Consider the following 14249-nt stretch of genomic DNA (forward strand, 5'->3'; position numbering starts at 1 on the left):
TTTATGTCTTTTGGCAATGCAATACGGAAAGATGAAATAGTTCTTTGTCAGAAGGAATACAGTTTTACTATGTAATAAATCTCATCTGTAATCCATAGAAGAATCTATAAAAGCAAACACACGCAAAAGCTTTATAACAAGTTGAAATCATTATCTTCATCATTTAATATTTAGAGTGTCATTGGATGCTGTAGATAAAATCAAATAAGTACTTGCCCACCAAAGTCTAACCCAAATTTGTAGTTTATACTCAGGGCTGGTCCTACTATTAGCCAAGGGAGGTGGGTGCCTCAGCTGGCTGAAATTGTGGGATGGTGAACAGTTTGAGAACAATATTGTGTGTCTGTGACACATGGTTTGTCCTGCGCTCTCTAAGATAGCCTGCTGCCTTCAGTTGCACTGGAAAACAGGGTCCCATCATCAGCTTTGAAGTAGAATTCAGTTATTGCCACTTTGATCAGTTTTTGTACTTGGAATGGGAGAAGGGAGGCATCTTGATTTTTTTGCCGCAAGCAGCAAATCATCTGGGGCAAACTGAGTTTATGCTTGTAGGCAAGGTTACAGCTTCTGTATGACTTCAGTGTTTGTGCTAAACTTCCTGTTGTAAAATGCATGCTCTCCTGAGATGAATTTAGCAGATTTGAATGAAATCCCTTGCACATCTTTTAATGTGGCAGAGCAGTCATAAGATCAAAACACATAAATGTAGGTTATGTTAAATTTCTGAACTGGAATGTTTGAGACAGATGTTTGAAATCTTCAGATGACTCAGATTCACTTTATTTATTTCTTTTAAAAATAATGGCTTTCTGCCCAAATTAGATTACTGCATATAGTGGAGCACGCTGTTCGTGTGTTACAGATCTAGTGCAGCAGTAATGACATCTAGTGTATAACTGTATAATGAAAAAGTTGTTTTAAAAGGGCCAGATTCTGGTTATATCCTTGTGTGATTGGTGCCAGGGGAAATGGATTTGGCAATGTCTGTACTGACCCATGCCAGCCTCTATATATTCAACGGCAACATACAGATCATGTCCCATAATAATCTCTCATTGGTGGTGCTGGCTGGACTGGCTTTAAGTATTCCAGGTTCAGATTCCTACTTAGCTGTGTGTAAAACTCTTGGTGGCTTTGAGCAAATCTCTGTCTCATTCAGCCTGATTTATCTCACAAAGTGTTATTTTGAGGTGAAGGCTATGATCTTATACATTCTTATTACTAGGGAGTAGGTTGCATTGGAAACTGTGGGGTTTTATTTCAAAATCAACAGGAATAGGATGGACAGAATATACGTGTAACAATATGTGTTATGGCCCACATCAAACCATAGATTAGCATGAATTTAGGATACTCAGCACAGATATACAAACACTCTGTTACGCATCTGCAGCTCTTCAATGTTGGGCTGCGCCATGACCTGCGGTCGTTCATGGTCCTATAAGGCAAAACACTTGAAGCTTTCTTTGTTTAATATTAACTAGACTTTTCTGTGCCCGTTTTCATATTGCTGCTCTCTTTCTGGCATCAGTTGGGCTTTCTCTCTTAGTGTCAAATGTACAGGCTGTGCTTTTTGAAGGAATGGAAGCAAGCCCCCTTGTTCATCTTTGAAAACAGAACAGATTTTTATTTTTATTTACAGGGCAATCTGATAGATGTTTACTCAGAGGCAAGTTTACTTGGGGCCTGGGCATAGGATTGCAGTCCTATTCACACTTGGGAGTATTGCAGTCCTATTCACACTTGGGAGTAAGTCCTAGTGGGAATTACTTCTGAGTAGACCTATCTATAGGATTGCGCTGTCACTCTCTGCCCATGACACAAGCTTGAGGGTTCTTTTGTTTTCGTTTCAAATGTAAGAACCGTTACATTTGAATGTAAGAATATGTACAGCCAGGCAAAATGGGTGGGGGCTGCTATTTATGGGACACTTTTTGCATTTTCTAACAAAGCTTCCATCACCATTAAATAAGTTTTCCCTCTGGCTACCACTTTGTTTATAAATTGGATGTATTGAGAGTCCTCCGTTTTGCTGCTGCTTCTTGCCCCTTGGGTGACTTGTTGAAAGGGACCTCTGTCTGGGGTGTTATGCAGCCGAGCAGATTCAAAAAGTTCTGTTCGCAGAAGGAAGTAAAGAGTTTTGGTTCCCATTTTGCACTTCTGGAACAGTTTAAGGAAGGAAGCACCTTTACACCTTTTATTGTTCGTGGTTGCTGACATCATCTCCTTCCCTGACCACTCAGTGCGTGTTTCCTGCTATTCTGTCAAGATTCTTCTGTGTTAGTGAGCGGGAGGGAGAGAGAAGGAGAGAAAGGGAGAAAATGTGTGAGAGAGGGAGTGAAGAATGGCTGTCTGCAGTGCTGCATCTGCCCACTGGAACTCAAATCACTCTTCCCTCAACTATCTGTGCCTTTGGCAATCATAGAGCGAACAGAAGCCTGCCAAACTGAAGTTCCTCTTTTTAGTAAACAGTCTGATTTTATTTTATCTTTACAAAAGTATCTGGGTTTCCAAAAGGGGGAAAATGCTGAAGGCTGTGATTTTGAAGAATGTTAATATCTGAATAATGAAACATCGACATTTTTTTAAAAGATGCATTTGTTTACATATAACTGTCATTAGCCTGGAAGGTTTATTTAATGTGGACACTATTTTGACAGGGCTTCTGGAATAATTTTAACTTGCCATATAGCTAGTTTTGCCTAGTGCACTTTTTTATTTTTAAATGCAGTCTGAGGGTTTATGAAGCACTGCAATTTTTCTAACACTTGTAGTGTACGTAGTGTACGAGATAATGCCCTCTGCAACTCAAAGCATCTTTTCCAAGTTCCAAGGGCAGGGGGTAAGGAATTCTGGATCTCCTTCACTCTTGGCACAGATCTTTAAAAATATTTTAAGGTTTATGGTGTTTTTGTTCATCCCATGATGTATTTTAATTGCATTTCTATGTACGGTATTTTGCTGTATGGTTGGGAGTCTTGCCCGTATGTATAAATTAAGATGGATCCTCTATTCATGCAGTTTTGCAAAAATGCATGTGCGTGTTTGTGTGTGGTGTTAATAAAATAATGCATGTTAAAGAGAGAAATCATGAAAAAGACAAAATAGTATGGTTTTGACATTAAGCTGGATAGTGTGTGTGGGAATCCTAACAATGATTTTTTAGTCAAAACAGTAGCACCAAACTGCAACTTCCCTAGCTATAGAACTGCAGTATTTCTGTGTGGTGTGGGCTTACATACCCGCATAAGCATGTATATATGGATTAAAACAGTTGACACATTGTTTCTTGTTCCTCAGCCTATATATATATGAGAAACAACAACATAATAATTGGACTCAATGCTTCCTTTTTAAGCCATACAGGCTTCTTTTCCCCACCTCAATCTCCCGCCTCACCACTTGTCAACAGATTGTTGCTGCGAATGGGAACAATGATTCAAATTCATCTCATAACTTACAATGATGTACATTTGGAGTTCTTTCGATGTACCCAGTGAGCTTGCCCTAGATTTACGTCTGCTAAGTCCAAGAAGTGTTTATGGAACTATTTGGAGAATATTTTTATGTAGTTGTGGAATGCTTAACGTTCCTGACACCGGGCTGTTTATAAGCTGCTGCTGCTGCTGCTGCTGCTGCTTCTTCTTCTTCTTCTTCTTCTTCTTCTTCTTCTTCTTCTTCTTCTTCTTCTTCTTCTTCTTCTGCTGAAAGCTCAGTATGAAATGTGGAACTGCTAGTTGTGTGGGAGGGACTCACCACGTTGTTACTTCACCAGGGGCTCTGCATCCTTGTCCTAACAGACGAGAGTGTCAGCATTTTGTGATCTCTCCCCTGCCCCCCTCCTCTTTCTCATTCGGCTCCAGCAGCTCAATCCGTAAAGCAGTGCTCCTCTTGGCTAACCCCGTGTCACCACTTCTCTAATCTGTCCACTCTGACCTTCCACCCTCAACAAAGCGACAGCTTAGGCAGGCATAGGACTGTAAGCCGATAGTGCCTCGGGCTCCACGTGAATGAAAGGAAGGGAAATTGTTCCATATGCATTTGCTGTGGATTAGTCTATTGGCTTACTGTTGTGGAGAAAGCCTGTTAGACTTCCTGCACGTACATGGGAATTACCTGGCTTTTTATATCAGAGGTAAGCTTGACTGTTGGGGTTGGAGAGATGCGGTGGGGGGGGGAGAGAAACTCCCAAGGAAGCAGTCCAGCTGAGAGAAGTTGAAAAACATTCAAAATGGACTTGTTGTCCTAGTCACCAGCAAATGTCAGAGAATGCAGCTTTTCCAAAACATGCTTAGATTGTATTTAAAATACTTTAAAAAAAGAAAAAGAATCTACTACAATTGAGCGTATGCACTCTTTCTGTGTTTCAAGAGTAATGAAAGCAGTTAGGGTTGTTTTGTCAACTCAGACTGCATAAAAGTGAGTTCATTAACTATTTTAAATGCCTAAAACTGCAGAAATGATGTGAGTTGATAGTTTCGTTTCTCTGCTATACTGTAAAGTAATGATACCAGCACTGGATTCCTTAAGACTTAGTGGTACAGTGTAAAAACTAACTTACGGTGTATAAGATTTGGAGTTTGTGACTGAGTAATAGCCTTCTAATTTTTTTTTCTTAAGAGGCCAGAACACAGAATAGCTGTAAAATAAACTGACGGAAACAAAATGAGCACTAAACTGAAAATTTGAGTAAAGATCAGCTTTTCCGATCTGAATTTTCAGGCCAGAATTTTCAGCTTCAGAATAAAGTTACATACTGTACCTTTGGGGATAATTTAACAGGTTGGCTATTGGAAAGCCAGCCTAAAGTTCAGATTGCACTATCATATTTTAACATTCTTGTGAATTAAGAAATCATTTTATTGGAACACGGTGGTGTGTGTTGGGGAGAATTAGGCACTAATAAATATAAATGCAATTTTCAATTTCTCTCTATGTGTGCTAAAATTTGCATTTTAGCCTATGTGTGTCTATTCAGTAGTGAGTCCTATTGAGTTAAATGGGAGCTACACTTGGATGAGTGTGTATAGGATTGCAGTCTCAGTAGACATACATAATAAACATTAATGTTTGCAATGTGCTACAGGGAGATATTTGATTTTATCCACATAACTGTCATATATCTTCCGCTTGTGAACTTTTGCTTATTTTTTCAGCTTTTGATTTGCTTTTTATGTAATATTTTGCAACAGTTTTGAATGAATCCTCTGGTTTATTTTTTGTGTGGAAGAATATTAGGAACACATTGTCATGTGTTTATGAGCTTTCTTTTGCAGTTATGACTCTTTATGATGTGATTAGTTTTTGCCCTTATGTGTGAAGGAATGGTAGATGCGTGGATTATATTAACAACTGCACCAATTATTACACTTATTGTAGGTGGAAATATATACAAATATATTTAGTCTGTAAAAAAACCTCACTTTTCAATAAGATAGAGCTAAAGGGGTATTTTTCTCTTGAACTATTTCATCTGCAGTCATTCTCTTTCTTTTAAAAATGGAATATAAGGTTAAAGGATTTAGATTTGGCTGACATTTCTCATATATCAAATAGTACTTTAATAATGGTCTAGCCTAGTTTGCATAATAAGAAACATTATCACCTCTTCTGTTTTCCTTCAAAAGTGAATTAGCTTGATTACTTAGCTTGCACAGGTATGGAAAGGTTCATTAACTCCCTGATTTAGGTAATTTTTCATATTTCCAAGGAAGTCTTGCAGAATAGAGAAAATTTGCATCTATGAGAAGTATGAGTGCATGCACTTTAATTGTTTTAGTGATGTCTTAAAAGCTTTCTTCAGCGCTTATATCCAGAGCCTAAGATATATGTTCCCCATTGAAAGAGCATCTCTTACTTCTGAATAACTGTCTGTAGGATTGAACAAAACAAAACAAAAATCCAGTTTAGCACAATTACTACTAATAATAATGCCTAATCATTTCTGACTTTATTGCTTATTTAGCAGTTCTGCATTCAAAACCACACTTAAGCCAGTTGGTAAGATATCATAGTAGCATCGTTCTATAAAGATTATGTCCAAATAACTCCCTAACACTTCATTTCTTTTGTGTACTTAGCAGGAACGGATGCAGGGGTCTGTGAATTGAATCGCGTAAGTGCTGAAGAAGGATTCTTGGTTTGAGGAAACAGGAAAGAGGAAGGAAAGATAAGAAGAAAATACACGAGTGTAGGAACGAACGAGAGAAGAAAAACGGGGACTATGGGGAGAAAAAAGATTCAGATCACAAGGATTATGGATGAACGTAACAGGCAGGTAGGTTGCAAAATAATCCTCTTTGCACTTCATAGTCACTTCATGGCATAAGTCAGATCTGTGCTTTGGGGTTAATTTTTTAAAGGGCTCGAAAACATCACATCTGCATCATATATCTGACATTTACAGTAATATTCACATGCTATTGTCTGTGAAGCTTCAATATTTTTATGCATATTGTTGCAAGTTATACACTTTAAAAAACACTCTCTAGTTTTAATATAATACAAGATCCTTCTGCTGAGGATATATCACTGTGACACCTGAATTGTTGTGTAAGATCAGCTCCTTTCTATCAATTGCAAACTACTATAATTCCAAAACTAACTTTGCTTAGATTGAGACTGTTGCCAATTGCAATGTCAATATTTATTTTATAAACCAGAAAAGCTCAAGGGGGTATGTTGTGGACCTGATCAAGCAAATTTTATTATTTTTCTTTGTATCCCCCCCTGTCAAAAATCTGTCATGGACTAGGGTTTTTAGTTATAAAATTTGCAGGCAGAATTTCAGTCCTGAAATACTACCAATAAATCTGACACCTATATGGCAACCATAAAATTGAATTAAGACTTTAAGAAAAGTTTGTTACTTCCGTTTTAAAGCAGAGTCAACCTTATAGTAGAAAGGTGTTTGCTTAGACAATCCAATGTACAGAGCAAGAAAAGTACAGAAATAACAACAACAACATCAAGAAGAAGAAAAGCGAGACAAGCAAACAAGTAAATAACATTGTAGCTTCTTACCTATTCACGAAGTGGTTTGTGCATGTGTGTTATGATTATTTTTACTCTATCCAAACCTTCCCACAATATTATAGGATAGGTCATGATAACTGCATGTTAAACCGTTCTTTAACAGTGCAGATGTCACCGTAAAACACACTCATACTTGAATGTTAAGGCTTTAAAAGGCTCTGATCCAGAGAAAACTGTGGGTAACAAGGTGTTGCTGACTACCAGCGACAGGCAGGTAATAGCTATATGAATTATCCCCGAGGGATGCACATTCCCCTTTTTATTATAAAACTGATGAGAAGACATCCTCCCATCTGCTCTGCGCAGTGCTGATGTCTGTGTACATTTCGATGCACATCCAATCTGTGCCAGCTGTGTGCTGAGCTCTGTATGCAGAGTTCTCACTGGAAGCCATGTGTAGAGTCCCACATCCCAGCTATCTGTGCTGGGGCTCCTTGCACGTTTCACCTTGTTGTGTTCTTAGATTTCAATCCAACAAGGGCAACTTGTGTAGCTGGAAGCCAGCTTGTGTGCATGGCCCTCCGCTAGCTGATGAGCCACGTGCCCCTTGTAGAAAGAACCCAACATAGAAATAATTTATTGTTCTAATTTTCAAGCAAGCCTTGTATGAAATTTAAAACGCTGCAGTGCAGGCATAACTTGCCCTCTTTGTGGCAGAAAATCAAGTTTCAAATAAAGCAAACAATGATAATATTTATGATTGATGCATTCTGAGTTTTCCCTGTAGGTTACTTGTTGCCCTGGGCCAAGCCAGAAAGCAATAAGTCTGTCAATACCAAACCACCATATTTGCTTTAATTGTTTATAGCTTAGAATTTAAATTAAAAATGGAATAGTGAGCAGCATTAAGCATTTAGACATCAGTTGTTTTGTCCATGAGTATATTGCCAGTTTGTGTAAAAAAAATAAAATGCCTAAATTAAATTAAATTAATTGTTGAGGGGATTAATATTTGGCAAAAAGGAGCTTATTTTGATTTGTACTATCTATTTAAAATATGGACAATAGTTCGGAAGCTATTATTTTATTCAAGTGTTACTTTATCAAGAAATAGAACACTCTTACTTCCCAGAATATGGAGGTCCATGGAACTGTTAATCACCTTTCCGCCAAGGTTTAGCACAATCATTTAACTCATTCATATTGAATCAATGGGTTTGGGCATGATTTTTGTCTATGGAATTGGCTTTCCAAGGCAGTTAGATTTGCGCAAGGTATTGCACAAAACTAAGTTAACCACCCTTTAGTCCCATTAAAATCAATGGGGCTAAGGGCTTGTCCCCACTTTCGCTTGCCCTGCCACTTTTCCCTGGGGAAGCATGCTACTTGCCTCTGAATCTGAGCAAACGTCAATCAGGTTTTCCATGAACTGACATTTGCCCCGGTTCAGCGGTAAAGAGCTGGTTCTCCTGGGGAAAGTGGTGGAGCAAACAGAGAATTCTTCTGACTTGTGCCTAGAAAGCACAGGGCAAGTGGAAAACCTCTCGGACCGATGGATGAGCCTTTAGTCATGACTAGCTTGTTTCATTTTAACTTACTTCCTCAGGATCAAACCCACAGCTGCTCATTTTAGATTGTACAGTTTTAGGATCTACGTGTTTGAGCTGTAGACTGTAGACAGTAAGATACAGTTAGAAGTCTTGAAATGAACTACAATATAAGCTTACTCTTTGGGCACTATAAAGGAAAGTTTCACATTCTTTATGAAGAAGAGCACTGGGAAGGATTGCAAGCATAAGGGGAAGGGGAAATGGCTACGTCCTCAGCATAGGAAGCATCCTCAGACCAAATTCACCCACCTAACTGAATGGCAGGTTTTCAGAGAAGGGACATTCCCAGTCATATCTGGAGATGCTAGGAGTTGAATCTGGGGCCTTCCGCATGCAAAAGAGATGTTCTACAACTGCGCCATGTCACTCTTCACTTACTGTGAAAAGACTATACAGATGACACGATTCATTCAAAGCTAAGCATTTTCAAAGTCCTGGTCACTTCCATGGTGAATTTCAGAAAGACTTGTTTCTTCTCTTGAAATCAACGAGGCTTGAACTTTGCATCCATAATGGCTAACTGAATGTGCTCTAGATTTCAATGATTTAGTAGAGAGAGAGAGAGTGAAATCCTGACCTGGAAGGTGTCAGGATTTGTCTTTCCTCTTAAGCTAGCCCTGCAGTTGCAAGATGAACTCCTGAAACCGATTTACATTTATGGCATTAAACTATGCTTGCCATTTTCCCTTTGTGACTGCATGTCACACATTCAAGTTTGTTCTCAATCTTCCCTCTCTACAACTTAACAATGTTAGAATTGTTTGACTAGTTTTAAAATAGAAGCTGAGATTCTCAAGACCTCAGGTGTATTTAAAGAACCCTAAAATCATATGCTGTGGCAGATTTTTAGTAATGCTAAAAATAATCTAGTGCGATTTGAGAGCTCACTGAAGTAAAATTTGCAGGGTTCTGCAACCCTTGCTTTTGAATATATCTGTGTTTCGAAGTAACCCTGATTTGAATCCAGCTATGTAATACTCAGAATTCACCAAAATTGATGGACTTAGCTTTGAAATTAGTTGAATGCAACCCACAAAACTTGCTATTGTTTTAGGCTTATTTTTGCCAGAAGGTGTAGAAGGGAATGCCCAGGTAAGGAGTGTGATATGTGAAATGTAAAGACAAATTAAAGATATCCAACTCTGTATTTCCCACAGTACACTAATGTAGGGGCAACGGGTAAGAAATAAATTCAATCCTGTTTGCATTTATAGGCAAATATACCTAGTCTGCATTTTCCAAAACAATATGAGAACTGAAACAGCCATCTTTGGAATTCACACTCCTCCAGTTCATCGCAGTTCTCTAGCCAAGTAATGTACAAAGATGCCAACATTTGTGAAAACAACCTACAGAGATGCATCGTATCAGGGGGAATTGCTTGCAAAAAATGTATATATTAAGCAAAACTGCATTAAAAATTTGGCTCTTAAAATAAATGTGCACTAAAATATCAATGTATTTTCACTTTTTTAAAAAATCAGAAAATGACCTGGAAATGTAGAGAAAATGATCAGGAACAGAAAGATTTTCTGATTCACTCATACCTTAGGGGAGGTGGGGGACTAGCATATAGGAAGGAGAGTTTAAGCTGTCCCCTGCCAGCTAATTCTAACCTACAAATGCCTTCACTCCCTGGCAGTTTTAAATCTTCTTCCAAGCTGAGCTCTGAAACCACTAGTCAGGGGTAAAAGATGCAAGGAAGTCATTGCATAGAATCATAGAATTGTAGAGTTGGAAGGGAGCCCAAGGGTCATCTAGTCCAACCCTTTGCAATACATGAATCTCAACTAAATCAAACATAACAAATGGCCATCCAACCTCTGCTTAAAAACCTCCAAGGAATGAGAGCCCACCACCTTCCAAGGGAGTCCATTCCACAGCTGAACAGCTTCTACTGTAAGAAAGTTATTTCTGATGTTCAGTTGGAATCTCCTTTCCATTGGTTCAGGTTGTCCCTCTGGAATGGAAGAAACAAGCTTGTTCCATCTTCCATGCGACAGCCCTTTAGATATTTGAAGATGGCTATCATATCTCGTCTTTTTCAGGCTGAACATACCCAACTCCGTCAACTGTTCCTCATTAGGCTTGGTTTCCTTAATCATCTTGGTTCCCTCCTTGTTTGCAAATGAGAAGCAGCATAATATCCAGGAAAACAAAGATTTGGCCTATTGTTCTATTCACACTCACCTGGGAGTGTTACAGAACTGAGTAGGATTTATATCCAAGTAGGCATACATAAGATGGCACTGTTAGACTTCTTCTGGCTCACAACCCAGAGAAGGAGATTGCCTTTTCCAGACATTTCACTCTTAATATAATTTTATTCCTTCACAATGAAGATACTGTTTCTTTTTGTATAAGCCTGCTTCGTGTAGCCAAGCACAGGAGTACAAAGTTGCAAGATGGTACCCAGCAACTCACGAAACCGTTTAAAATCACAAAATTAAAAATACAGTACAATAAAGTTTTGTGCAACTTTGTTTTTGCTGTTAGGAAGGGAAACATTTAAGAGAAATATATCAACTGGAGCAAGCCTTGTGAGTTAAAATACAAATCAGTAGATATTTAGAATATTTTTCTCAAAAGAGTTACCTTAACTCATTTAATGTAGCTTGAGCTTTCGTGGGGAAGAGATTTTCAACACTGCAGTGAGACACTGACCCCAAAACAAAATCCTACAACAAACTCTGCTGCCAACTCTTTCCACACATATAGGACTGAATGATATAAATTACAGTATTGCGTAGTTATACTACCACTGCAGTGTTTTTAGTTGATTGGCAAAGCAATTCTATGGTGGGGTGACAGGAGATCCAAAATGGAGTCCTGCCAGGTTGCAGAGAGGGGTTGACAGCTATATATTACCCTTTCCCCCTTACCCCTCCCATTGACTCAAATGGAGGGGATTTAATTTGGCAGCTCCAGTGCTAGTATAGCTTTGAGCTGATTTTGGCACTATATGAGGGGAACCAAAGGGACTGAGAAATCTGCAGATCTTTGGTTTCCCCCTGACCACTTCTCTACAATACCCCATTTCTGTGACAGTGGTGGGTCTTTACACGGCTGCATCAGGAAGGCCTCTAGTGGTGGACCTCTCTCTCCACCTGTAGGGAAAAAAAAGAGTTCTGCAGCAGCCTCTGGCCCCTCAATTGCCCTCCTAGAGTTTTGTTAGCGTCATCCATTAAAATCCCTTTACTGACTGAAAATATGGCCTTATGAATCAGGCAGCAGAGTCCCGTCCCTCTGAGCATTATTTTTTATTACAGGAAGATCAAAAACATAGTGGGTGGCAGCCATCTTCTTGACTGAGATGTTGCCCCAGCTCTCCTACACGCATTAGAATGCTCTTCAAATATGGCGTCTGTTGTGACACACATGGGCATCATCTGCAAATAAATGGGAACTGTTTTCTTCCTATTTTTTTATTCATAGGGAACCAAATCAAGATGTGATACATGAGTTAAACAATTAAAAGTCATGTGAAGAAGATATCTTTAATTGGGCCATAACCTTAGTTCATATATGTACACCTTCTCCATCAATGCCCTTCTGTGGTTTGAATGTGGTGAACATTCAACATCTCCTTTTTAAAATTGTATTTATGAATGGATCGGACATTAGAAATGGACGAGAGAAACTTGTGGGGGCGGGATTTAGTCTTCCGTGGCATTCCATTTGTGACCTATACTTCAGGGGGGAATTTAAGAGACAGATAAAGTATGCTGAATGAATTCATCTGTTAATGAATTACCAGATCTGACACACTTTCTTCTGGTTTGAATCATGAACTCAACAGGCTAGGTCACTACAAACAGAAATGATCTCATGTATGCTGTGTCATGCAAATTGAGCGCAAGCCTGCAAGTGTTTGGGGGGGGGGAGGCAGAATCCATCTTCATTTATGGGTTTCTTAACGGAATGTCATTTATGTTGATTTGATAGATGGTGTCTCTGCTTCAATTGTGTGCTCGTTTTTAATTCCAGTTTACAAGCATGTGTGCACACACAGCCCTTCTTTTTCACTGTCTGCTTCGTGCATTAAATGAAATCTTCCCTATGAAAGCTAATGCCACAGTTCATACTCCAAGTCATAAAAATATGAACTAAGCATTGATTCCTATAAGCTTGTATTCTTGCTATTATTTGTATCAAGACCTATTTTCTTCCTGATAGCTGTGAACAAAATATTCTACTTTTAAGAACAAATTCCATTTCTTTCTCAAAGTAGAAAACAATGTTTGCTTCTTCAGCCTAAGGACATTTTTTATTCCAAATAATTTAGTTGGGAATCACACATAATCACACCTGAAGTCATGTTTAGTTTTAGTGTCTGGGATCCCAGTTTGATTTTTTTTTTTTAATGCTCCTATAACACAAAGTATTATTCATGATAGTGTGTGTGTGTGTGAGAGAGAGAGAGAGAGAGAGAGAGAGATGAAACAGATTTTGAAGGCAATTGCTAAACAGATTATGAACATCGTGGCACTAGGCTGTTTGTACAGTACTACTAAACTATATTGGAGCACAATTTAGATGAACTAGCTTCAAATGATATATTTAGATCCCACTGCTTTTAATTGTTAGTATTATCAAGCAGACAAAGTAAAAAGCAAGCCAAGTCAGTGAGTTGTCACAGACACAGGCAAAAGAAATGATCACTTCTAAAATTCATTTGGAAGGCCCTGAGGGAGTAAAAGCTGGAGGTGGGAAGCAAAACTAAAGTCATTGTGTGGAGGAAGAAGTTGCACTCTTCCTGTTTTGACAGGAAATGGAGACAAATGTGCTTCCTGACCATTTGCTCAGTAGGGAATGAAATATTCTCTGACCTTTACCTCATGAACATTTTAGCTTTGTTTTAACTAGTAAACATGTTTTCACCCCAAACATTTATTTGTATTTGCCAAAATGTAATATACGGCTGAAATGACACCCTCATTGCTTATGAGGGTGTGCAGCATACAGACTCATTTGCAGCGTGTGTGTAACGTTAAGCGGGGTGGATTCTATTGCAAATGAAATGTTCTCCTTAGAACTTTATAACATACAGTTCTCCAAGGTGCAATTTCAAGCCCCACAAGATTCATGATTCATGTTCAATTTGGTATCTCTTTTGACCACCTAACTTTTCATGCATGTATGATTGCCAGTTGCCAGCATGTGTTGGTGTGAGACAGCATGAGGGAAGGAAAGCAACTCGGAGTCCTTCCATCTTGCAGTGCATAACCACAAAATGCAGCTGCTATTCTGGCTTATGCTCATCTGACCAGCATGGGGTAGAAGGGAGAGAGAGAGAGAGAGAGAGAGAGAGAGAGAGAGAGAGAGAGAGGGAGAGGGAGGGAGGGAGGGAGGGAGGGAGGGAGGGAGGGAGGGAGGGAGGGAGAAAGAAAGAAAGAAAGAAAGAAAGAAAGAAAGAAAGAAAGAAAGAATTGTTTTAGAATATGGGAGAACAAGAGATATGAAATACTTCTAAACCTTTTAAATTCTGGATTCTTAAAACACCTGTTAATTAACATAAGTGTGAACTATCTCTCTTCCTGTTACTCTTGAAGGCAAGTGTCATAACAGAGAACAGCAATCCTGTATTTGAAAACTCAGGACATGTACTGGGTTTTTGTTTTTTTTTACTAGATAGAGGGTGCAATTTGAACAGTTTGGTTAACT

At 38.8% G+C, this 14249-nt stretch overlaps 1 protein-coding gene across 29 annotated transcripts in view; it reads left to right on the top strand.

The window, feature by feature from the left end:
- Positions 1-14249, top strand: part of MEF2C (myocyte enhancer factor 2C) — a 161530-nt gene that overhangs the window by 56470 nt on the left and 90811 nt on the right. For 16 of the 29 annotated variants that reach the window (XM_083703247.1, XM_083703264.1, XM_083703253.1 and 13 more), the window contains one exon: positions 6081-6277. In XM_083703247.1, coding sequence (XP_083559373.1) covers positions 6224-6277 — 54 coding nt within the window. In that variant the 5' untranslated portion in view covers positions 6081-6223. Of the gene's footprint in view, positions 1-3800; positions 4136-6080; positions 6278-14249 lie in introns of those variants that run through there. The other 13 variants (XM_083703259.1, XM_083703248.1, XM_083703254.1 and 10 more) reach the window with 4 other exon arrangements.

This window comes from Podarcis gaigeae (assembly GCF_964106915.1).
Source record: "Podarcis gaigeae genome assembly, chromosome: 11".
Lineage (NCBI taxonomy): Eukaryota > Metazoa > Chordata > Lepidosauria > Squamata > Lacertidae > Podarcis > Podarcis gaigeae.